At 41.2% G+C, this 10,633-nt stretch overlaps 1 protein-coding gene across 1 annotated transcript; it reads right to left on the bottom strand.

The window, feature by feature from the left end:
* Positions 1-4,214: 4,214 nt before the first annotated feature.
* On the bottom strand, positions 4,215-10,008 carry LOC121618950 (phospholipase A and acyltransferase 4-like). The gene is made up of 4 exons (XM_041954597.1): positions 9,934-10,008; positions 8,616-8,718; positions 8,161-8,375; positions 4,215-4,731 (listed from the first exon to the last, which is right to left on the bottom strand). The coding sequence occupies exons 1-4, from the start codon at positions 9,946-9,948 to the stop codon at positions 4,612-4,614; spliced, it is 453 nt and encodes a 150-aa protein (XP_041810531.1). The 5' UTR covers positions 9,949-10,008; the 3' UTR covers positions 4,215-4,611.
* Between the last annotated feature and the right edge of the window lie 625 nt (positions 10,009-10,633).

Raw genomic sequence — 10,633 nt, 5'->3', positions numbered from 1 at the left:
TCAGTTAAGCAACCATTCCTTCGTAATGGAGCTGTGGCTGTAACTCTATCTTCTACCTTAGAGTCACAGGCGCTGTTGGAACATGTGCTGCCGGGTGGTCATACGCTGAAATGGCAAGAAAGTGATTTCTTGTGTTGGCTGGCAGCTTTTTTAGGACACAATCCCAGATTTATATCCACTGGGATGCTTTCCAAGCCTCTATTTCCTCTTCTACCTACATGTTGCCATCAGATGTGACAATTCTGCCGCCTGCTCGCCCATGATGGGATTTCCTCTCGCTTGCAATGATGTGAGATTTCAACCCTGACGTCCAGAAATGTGATGCTTTTAAAATGCATTGTCCCGGGATACGTGCCTTTCTTTTTCCACTTCTGAAGAAGATGGAAGAGCTACAGACAAAATGTGAGGATGAATAATAACACAGGTTGTTTCTCAATGAAACACCCTGTGCAGACTCCTGATCACACGTCAACAAACACAATTTAAACAGACAAAAAATGAAACCATTTAACTAAGAAACCAACTGACCCATCGTAGAAACACAAATATCAAAGCAGGCAAGATGCTCCGCTTCTGAAACGGGGTTTGAGGTGCGTGGAAGGCGGGGCAAAAGTGCGCGAATCTCACACAGCTAAAGATCTACTGAATTAGCCATCATTCTAGAACTGTGCGATATGACCAAAACCTCACATCCAATTAAAGGTAATTTAATATCATAACACGACAAAACACATTTTCTATAAATTCAATAAATCAAAAGTTTATATGAAATGACTGAATGGAAAGGTTTTTTATTACATTTTGATTCATGTACTCGACAAATAAAAGGTAGTTACTCATATTTAATTATTGTTCTCCTTTTATTTAAAACCTTAAATAAACATATAACAAAATATTAATGTATAAAACATAAATATGTACAGTATAGGAATGAGTATAGGTCTAAAATGTGAACATGATCAGAAATAGACTCTCCGTACTGTTTGACCTGATTCTTGTGTAGCTGGTAAAAGAGGTTAGCTCAAGGTTATATCCAGGCTATTTCCTGGTTATATCCAGGTTATTTCCTGGTTATATCAAGGTTATACCCAGGGTTTATCCAGGTTATTTCCTGGTTATATCCAGGTTATATCCAGGTTAAATCCAGGTTATTTCCTGGTTATATCCAGGCTATACCCAGGTTATATCCAGGTTATTTCCTGGTTATATCCAGGTTATACCCAGTGTTTATCCAGGTTATTTCCTGGTTATATCCAGGTTATATCCAGGTTATTTCCTGGTTATATCCAGGCTATGCCCAGGTTATATCCAGGTTATTTCCTGGTTATATCCAGGCTATACCCAGGTTATATCCAGGTTATTTCCTGGTTATATCCAGGTTATTTCCTGGTTATATCCAGGTTATACCCAGGGTTTATCCAGGTTATTTCCTGGTTATATCCAGGTTATATCCAGGTTATTTCCTGGTTATATCCAGGCTATACCCAGGTTATATCCAGGTTATTTCCTGGTTATATCCAGGTTATTTCCTCATTTTGTCTGGTCAGTCCTGGTCCTGTTCAGGATGACCTTGTCCTGTGTCATGTTCACTCTCCTCCATGTTTGTTTGTGTTGCCTTCATACAGATTCCCTGTCTGCATCCATTCCCTGCAGAAGAACAAAAACCAAAAATTATTGCTGCAAAGAGTGTGATTTGTGACACAGCGAACTAAACGATGGAGAATACTCACTGAGCGATTTGTACCCTTCATAAATAACTCTTTCTATTGAAACTAAACTGCCAGAGTTTACAAGTTATTATTCTTGTGGTGTTTTTCTCAGTCGCCAGATAACTTCATATGAATCACCACCGCCATCTGCACTGTAGCAGAGCCGACCCTGATTTGTATGTAGCAAAACCAAGATGGGCTGCAATTACATTTTCCAAAGAAAACGGCGCTACAGTCGACAGCTGGGAAAGTGCAATTCAAAGACGACAGAAATGGAGCACCAGAATCTGAACTCAAGGATTCACCACTTCAAGCAAGTGTCCGGGGAGGAGGGCTCGCCACCGACGCTCACTGCAGAGATGCAGAGCATAAAAGAGCAGAAAGACTGAAAACTAACGCTGGTAAAGCATTTCAGACACAGGTTAAAACCACCTTGGTTGTATCTTGGCTTTAACTTTCATTGTCATAACTCTTCTTCCCTTCGAACTGGGACAGTTTCTGGTAATTGATGCCGTGATGAAGGATGTTATTGACTGTAATGACAGGCTGAATTCAGGTCACGCAGCTGATTTCACAGGAGCAGGCGATGGAGGTGGTGATGAAAACTGAATCTCACTAGTTTCTGTATTCAGTGATAAGGAATAAATGCAAATGTTTGATTGACGTTTATTGATGAGACAGTGTTTTATTACCATTCACTCTGTACTGCTGCATCATGTCAATATGTCTCTCTATCAGTGCCACCGACATTGCGGCACATTTGTAATGCGTAGTGATTATTTCTGAGCCTAATGATCAGCCATGATAAGCTATCTTCTCTGACTTCCAAAACGTGGGGGCTACGAGGTTTTATTATTTCTGGAGCCGGTCCCACGGCCCGAGCCTCTGCAGCCCACTCTGGATTTCATGGAGCTCTCAGGCGGTGACCTCGGGAACAATGCGGGGTGCTGTGCTGATTCTGGGGACCAGGCGAGCCCAACTGCCCCCACCTGCTAGCAGCTTTACTGGCCTGGCCACGGGCCCCGAGGCCTGGTTCTACACTGCAAAAAATATCACCACATTTTATCCTGCTGTTAAGCATTTTAAAACGATGTCTCACCTATATTTAACCAAAAAAATCAGATCAGTGTGTCAAGAGTTTAATTGATTAGCTTTGCAAAGGCAGCCTGAATCTGACAATGTTATTCTGCTTCAAGATTTGAGTCATGAAATTACTTGCTGCCTCTTAAAACCTCTAAAATCAACTTGTACTTTCAGAATTTAACATGATTTCCTCTGCACAGCCTTTCATTTGTCCCATTTATTAAACATGGTTTTGGTTTTGCAACAGTCAGCTGCAGTTAAGGGTTCATGTTGACGGCACTTCAACATCTAAACATGAAACGCCCCTGAGAGAAAAGCAACATCTGTGGTTGGAAGCTGCTGCAGTTTCTCTTGTTTTGTTCTGGAGAAACGGAATTTAAAGGTTAAATGAGACTAAAAACACGAGCGGACGAGCTGCATTCATTTCTTGCAGGCCTGCCTGATCCTTCATGGGGCATCCAGCTGGGGGAGGGGAGCCTCACAGAGAGAATGTGTGAGGGGGGATGTTACAGTGATCCTTCACTCAGCTGTCAGTCCACACACACACACACAGAGTCGTATTTCCATCATTTTTGGGGACATTGCATAGACTTACATTCATTTCCTTGACATTTAATGATTTACATTACGGCCACTTGCATTTTGTCCCCATAAGGAAGGCGAGTCCCCACAATGTGACTTTGCGAACGGATTTATGTCCCCATGATGTTAGGAATACGTACAACCACACACACACAATCACAATTAGCTGCCGGTGCATACACACACTTTTTGTACATCTACACCTGTGAGGACCCTCATTGACTTAATACATTGACACAAGTCTCAACTTTTCCAAAATCCATATTCCCAAATGTCTTCACTTTCATTAATGTCCTCATTCTCAGGCTCTAAAAGTTTTAATTGGTCCTCACAAAGATAAAGGAACAGGAAAACACACACACACACACAGCATGTGTGGATGTGCTCTTCCCCACCTGCCTCGGCTGTAACGGGGGTCCACATGTGAACAGTGGTGGATTGTGATGTGGCACAATGCTGGCACTGAGACGACGGGGGATAAACACCCTTTAAGCTCATAACTAGGCCGTAAGAAAAACATTACTCAGTGTTCTCCCGTTCCTCTGAGCTGCCTCTGCCCCCCTTTCTCCGTTCTGGACTCTGCTTTTGTGAAACATGATTGCTGGCAAGAAAACAGGAATATTAATTACATGTAGTATTTGTTTGGATTGTGCAGCTTTGGGGTGATACGGCCAGCTGTGTCTGCATGTAATGTAGATGATTCTACTTTTCCCTGCAAAGCTCAGATGAATATTACACACAGAACATAACATGTTAAAATTATTTTAAAATGCTTCTCAAAATATGTTTTTAATTATTTTTTGCACAAATTAATACAGTAAACATACAATAAAAATTATAACAAAAACTAATGCAGTAAAAAAAAGCTAAATTGTGATCAATGGTTCAAGAGATTCTAGTCTTAAAATGAACACTTGAATTATGAAAATGCTTATAAATTTGTCACATTTCGGAGATTAAACAAACATTGAAGATATCAACTTAAATCAAGCATTAAAACAGCCGTGGATGTACCAACAGTGTGACATTATTTTCTCCACACCAGTTTGCCTCATTTCATCCGAGGCTGCATTTGTGTGTATGTGTGTTGACAATAAAACAATGACAGTCAAACATTTTTTTTTCAGTTTGCACATGTGCAATAGTTTATTCACATAAGTTAAATCATAACCACTGCCAGGTGAAGTGACTCAAACGACGGTGAGCTCTCTCGTTTCTTCTTGCCTTCTCACTGCTGTCATTTATAATCTCTGTTTTCGTTGTAACCTCTGAACATGGCTGACAGAACGTTTTCCAGAACCGTCATGCTTACAACAATTAGAAACGTGCCTACAATCACAGCAGCTGCTCTTTCAACCTGCAAAAGACAAGAAACATGCAACTTATAAGTTACAGGGTGTTTGTAGACCACCATACCTCACAGGTAAAGCCGTATTAAAAGTAGAATTATTTGACTGTTTTAGGACCCGAAGCTTCCATTCCATCCACAATGACAGTGAATCTGGCTTTCACTCACTGGTGAGCACTGAAGGAGAGGATGGGTATGAAGAGCAATGCAAAGCTTCCTGTTTTCTGTTAGACAGGTAGGTGCCGGCGGGTAGCTTAGTTAGCTTGCTTTGGTATCTGCTTTTCCATTACAACAAACATAATGTTCCTACAATAGTAGCTTATACGTATAAGCGTTGCGCCTCTGGTGGCTTTGAGCCAAAAGGAGTAACCAACAAGTCCTGCATAGCAGCCTATACCTTTAAGAGAGTTTGCTATTGGTTGATTGCAAGAATTTGCTTATAAAAGTTTGCCAAAGTTAAACTTGAGACAAAATGCTTTGTGCCAGCTTGCATTGGCTCCGTTAGCGTACCCTCTGACCTCAGCGACGCTACTCAAGTTATTAAATTTGGTGATCCAGCTTTGGTCGAAGGCATTTCTGATGAGCCCGAGACTGCAGCACCTCTGACGACCGTTACCTGCTGACTGCATGACATAAAGTCAGTGAGAAAATATCTAATTGTCTTTGCTTTGACCTTTACTAGTGTCTGTGTTTGCTGACATTTTGAAAAATGTCTGGTTCATTTCAAATATGTCTAACGAGATGCATGCTGTTTGACTGACAGGTGTCTTAGACTATCACAGGCCATTGTAGATGCTGTATGATAAATGTTAATGTGGCATCCTCTGATTGAGCAACATGGCTGTAAGAAGGCTTCTTTTGCATTCTGGATCATTACGTGTAGCTAAAACAAAGTGAAGGTGACAGATGCACTAAGTGGGCTGATTAAACAAGCTTTTTTGAAATTTGCAGATCAGCTTGTTAATCATCCCCTCTTGTTTGAAACACGGGCAATCACAATTTATTTAGCACCACATCTGGTTCTTATCAACCGAAAGAGATTGTGCTAGATCTGTGTATTGTTACAATGAACGAGATGCTTATATGATCAACTCATCCAGCATCCAGGTGCAGGCGCACGCCAGGCTGTGTATCACTTTGATAAAGGGATTTCCTGCTGAAACATCAGTAAAATATAGTACAACTACATCTGTTATGTTCTGTTATGATTAGTGGAGAGGTTTGTTTTCAGCTGAATTACTTTTGCTTCTCTCAGTTTCTTTTGGAGAGAAATTATAAAAGAATTGAGATGCTACGAGAGACTTCTGAAGGCTTTTTAAAAGGCTACTGGACTAGCTTGAGGGTCTAGAAGACGTTTTACATGGCATTTATCCTCTTGCAGGATTGTTCACACCTTGACCCTGTCATGACCCGTGCCTTGCACGCCGGTTTTTGTTAAGTGTTCTCTTGTTAATTTTGCCTCATTCAGTTTGTAAGTGTTCATTGTAGTGTCTTCTTTGTTCATGTTCGTTTCTCTGTTCTACTCTGTGTATTCCTAATGTCTTCTAGTCATGCCATGTTTTATGTGCTTGAGTCTTGTCTTAGTCTATAGTCATGCCACGTTTTATGTAAGAGAGTTTTTGTATTGTCTTAGTCTCAACCCTTGCCTTGTCTTGCTTGTATATTTGTTAAGTTTCCCATTGTGTCTTGTCTTTGCCTGGTTTTGGTTACTTCCTGTTTTACTTTGAAGGTTCATGTTATGTGTCTTTGTGTTGCTTTACTTCCTGTGTTTTCCCTCCTGTGTGATTGTCTGATCGTTTCCACCTGTGTGTCATTAGTGTTTCCCCCTTGTGTATTTAAGTCTGTGTCTTCCCTTTGTCCTTGTCGGGTCGTCGTCTGAGATACCAAAGTCATAGTCCAAGTCTGTGTTATTGTTATAGTTCAAGCCATCGTCCATAGTAAGTGTTTGTCGTGTGATTTCTTTGTCTTGTCCGTGTCGTGCTTCAGGTAATTGTCTCCTTGGTTTGTCTTTGTCCTTTGGTTGCTACAGTCCCCATAGGTTTGTTTCTTGTCTTTGTCCTAGTCCATGCCTTGTTTCATGTTAGTGTTCCTCAGTCTTTAATGTTTTCCATAATCCCTCAGTGAGTGTTATTTTGTTGTGTTGTCTTTGTTTATGTCCGAGTCTCTGTTAATGTCTGTGTTAACCTTCGGTTTGTCTGCGTTCATGTCCATGCTGTGTTCTCTGTGAGGTTTCCTTTTCTTATAATTTGCATAGTCAAGCTTTGTTTTGTTTTCGCTAATTATAGCCGAACTTCTGTTCTTTGTTAGTTTGTTCCTTGGTTGTGTTTTATTTAATAGTGTTATTTTCCTCCTCGTTTTCAGGAGTGAATTTTGTTTCTGCTGTTTTGTTAAGTCCAAGTTCTTAGTTTCTTTCTCCTACAGGAGCGTTTTCTGTTCATTACTCTACTCATTGATAATTTGTTCATAGTCTTGTTTTTGGCTTCAGTCCTGTCCCGTTTTGTGTTAGCCAGTTGCTTATGTTGTCTTAGTCTTTCTCCTGCTCCTAAGTTTGCGTGATCTGTGTGTATTTGTTTCCCGGTGTGGCCTTTGTTGTGTGTTTAGCCCTTGTCCCTAGCGTGTTTGTTAATTATAGTTCCCATAGTTGTGTCTTTAGTTGTGATTAATAAATTCATTAATTTAAATCTAGTGCATCCCTTGGTTTGTCTGTGTTCATGCCCTTCCGTGTCGTGAGTGGTTTTCCTTGTCTTGTCTTTGTTCATGTCCTTGCCACGTTTCATGTTATCTAGTCTTGTCTTTACCATAGTCTGCGTCCCCTTTGTTTTTCTGCATCTGGGTTCAACCCTTAGTTTCCCCTCATAGATTCCCCCAAGTTCCCCACTTCCTGACAGACCCATCCAGCCATCATTTTAGTTGTTAGGGTCCCATGAGTTGTGGTGTGAATGGATATTATGTGAGTCGCTGACTCACCCAATCATCCTGAGAGTTGTTAGGGTCACATGAGTGGCGCAAATAGGTGTTATGTGAGTCCCTGACCCAACCGGCCATTATGTGAGTCATTAGGCTCACATGAGTCGTGGTGTGAATGGGTGTTAAGCTACCTCTTCTGTTCTCTGTTTGTCGTTCCAGTTAGATGTAGATGACTCCTCTTTCAAACCACGATCGTTGGTTTCCATCACTGAACAGGAGATGCTCTACAACACCACTTATCAGCCCTGAAATCCCTCCCCAAGCGGCTTATCACCCATTCACACCATGACTCATGTGACCCTAACAACTCACATGCTGGCCAGGTGGGTCAACAACACACGTGACCTCAACGTCTCTCAAGGTGTGAATGATCCTCCAAGAGGATAAATGTTCTGCGCCTCACCCTTGCCTGATAAAGAACCACATTCAGGAGTCGTGCAAGCAGTAGTATAAAAGCCACAGGGTACCCACCTGCTGTGACTCTGGCTTGTTGTATCGTAGCCTTGTGACAAAGTGCTCACAGTTGTGAGTGATGACGGAGTATGGCAGCTCCTGGCCCACCAGCCTTTTCGCCTCCGTCACGATGATGTGACGATCGCGAGGTCGGTATTTGCAATCCAGGAGGTTGTTGACGCGACACTTGCGCAAGCCGACCACCTCTGAGATCTTCTGACGCTTCACCTGTGCTTTGTCAGTCCCCAGGAGAGTCATCACGTTACTAAAACTGCCTGAATCCTTATCTGTGTGATGCTAATAGACTCATTTACATGCATTTAAGTGGTTGATAATGTCCATATAAAGTTCATGGCTCCAAAAAACAACCCTGTATTTTAAAAATTATCTAACAAAGCTAAACGAATTTTTAGACAGAAGGTTATAGATGGTCTTTACTAAGATAAATGTAGTAAATGCAACACTTCACTCACTTTGAGGACTCAAATGAACAACTTCATCTCCACCGATGTAGACGGCCCAGTGCTCGTATATCTCATGGAAGATCTCGATCAGGTCACCGGGCTTTGCAGAATGCTCAAATTAAAATGATGAGAAAAACAATAGAAATTAAAATACAAATAGAAATAATGAGCTTGGTATGTTTGCAGTATAAATGGTCAGGCCTTACAGGTGCTGGTGGTGGTGCAGGCAGGCACTAATGCATCAATGAACATTCAAAGGCAGGAAAGAAGAAAGCTGCTAGCAAGAACGTAAACGATGCAGGCTTCAATCTATTGAGAAAAAGCGGCTTTGCAAATGTTTGGTGAGTAGAATTGAATGCAAACAGAAAGTCTGTTTACAAGAAAACTCCACAGGACACTTTTAAGCTGACTATCACAGCAGGAATAATAATCAGTATAATGGAGAAAATCTGGCCTAATGAGTCCTCACATATTATTGTGTTTCTAATCCGTATGAAGCCTTTTGCTGTGTTGTATTGTGGCTTCATCTACAGGCTAATGTACGCTAAATTCCAAAATATAAAAGGAGCATTGCTGAAGGTAGCGTGACGCTGCGGATCAATGTTTCCACGAGTGTGACCCCGCGTTGTTTGTATCCTACATGAAGACACACATGCACAAGCGCATGGGGGACGCAATGCACGGTCCTGCCGGCCATTTCATTTCAGTTTGCAGCGGGAGAAGCAGAACAATGCACAAACAAAAGCAGGGAAGAAGAGTGCAAGCTAGCGAACACGGATGTAAACAATGCACGATTTAAAAGATAAACGATGTTTCACGAGGAAGAATTCAGCAACTTCATCAACAGTGTGTTTTGGTGAGAGACACTGAATGTAAAGACTTTTGTTTGGCGTAAGAAACCAGCACAGAGCACCTTTAACATTGATGTTTTATCAGTCTTCAGTTGCTACCTGTGGCTCTCTTGTCTTGTTTCTTCCTGCCTGACATCGTACCGACCGTGTTGGGGCATGAATCATAAAACGAGCCAAGCGGAGGAATGCTGAGGTTCGCATCTTAACTTTAACTTGTTGTGTCACTTCATCCTGTCTGCTCTTATCACAGTATTTAGCGTTAGTTTAATGTTGGACTGTACTTTGGCTAAAATGGAAAGGCAGGAAAGTAAAGTCTGTACGAGCCATTTTTGTTACGCATTGTCATCAAAAAGTGCTTAACACATATCTGTATACTATTTGAAATGTTTCCATTCTAAAAGAACAGTCTAGTATGAGTTTAAACAGAAGCAGCAGAACTCATCAGCGACGGCAGAGCTCAGCGGTGGGAGACTCACCATTATTTCATCCATGTCGTCAGTCCTCCGTCTCTCAGGTGAGAACGGGAAGACTTGCAGCCAATTTATTGCTGCTGAAACTGAAACCTAAGTGCATTTTTTTCTGTTTCAGAGGCAGATGCAAACAGCAGATTACATGAACACACTGACTCGATGAGTCAGCGCAGATGTTGCGCAGCTACGTGCTGCTGAGGCTAAGTTTCATTTCTCGTGAATTGTTCGGTAGAGAAAGAATTGACGGCTTATTTGAAATCTACGAACACGAATCTTATCATCAGATTTGTTTTTTCTATTTTTATCACATTTCTGTAGAGAGTGTTTTATTTTATGTTGCCTGTAATCTCGGATTTTTAAGATTAGCTCTTGATTAACAACATCAAGAGATTTGCAATTAAATTATACATTAATTAACTGAAGAGTGAAACCAGTCTCGTCAACAGTTCCACACCTGAGAGACAAAAATTACCTTTATTGATTTTAATTCCAATACATGAACATGTTGTTTGGAAACTCTGTACAGAGTAAAGAGACCAGGTGAAAGATAATAGATAATTAGTGTGTCCATATAATCAAAATAACTAAGCTTATTAAGGAGGCAGAGACCTCCACCTTGTTGCCCTCGAGGTGGAGCAGATGGATGGTTAGTTAATGAAACATCTTTCTAGAGTAAATTAATTTGCAAATGAGATATCGCACAATG

The sequence above is a fragment of the Chelmon rostratus genome, chromosome 15, assembly GCF_017976325.1.
Source record: "Chelmon rostratus isolate fCheRos1 chromosome 15, fCheRos1.pri, whole genome shotgun sequence".
Lineage (NCBI taxonomy): Eukaryota > Metazoa > Chordata > Actinopteri > Chaetodontiformes > Chaetodontidae > Chelmon > Chelmon rostratus.
This window is presented reverse-complemented; position numbering and strand designations above follow the sequence as displayed.

Excerpts from the sequence above, each read along its gene's own strand:
- LOC121618950 (XM_041954597.1), bottom strand. Across the intron at positions 8,376-8,615 it reads TGTTCATTTGAGTCCTCAAA|CACAGGTGAAGCGTCAGAAG; the intron begins GTGAGTGAAGTG and ends GGACTGACAAAG. Across the intron at positions 4,732-8,160 it reads ACAAGCCAGAGTCACAGCAG|GTTGAAAGAGCAGCTGCTGT; the intron begins GTGGGTACCCTG and ends TGTCTTTTGCAG.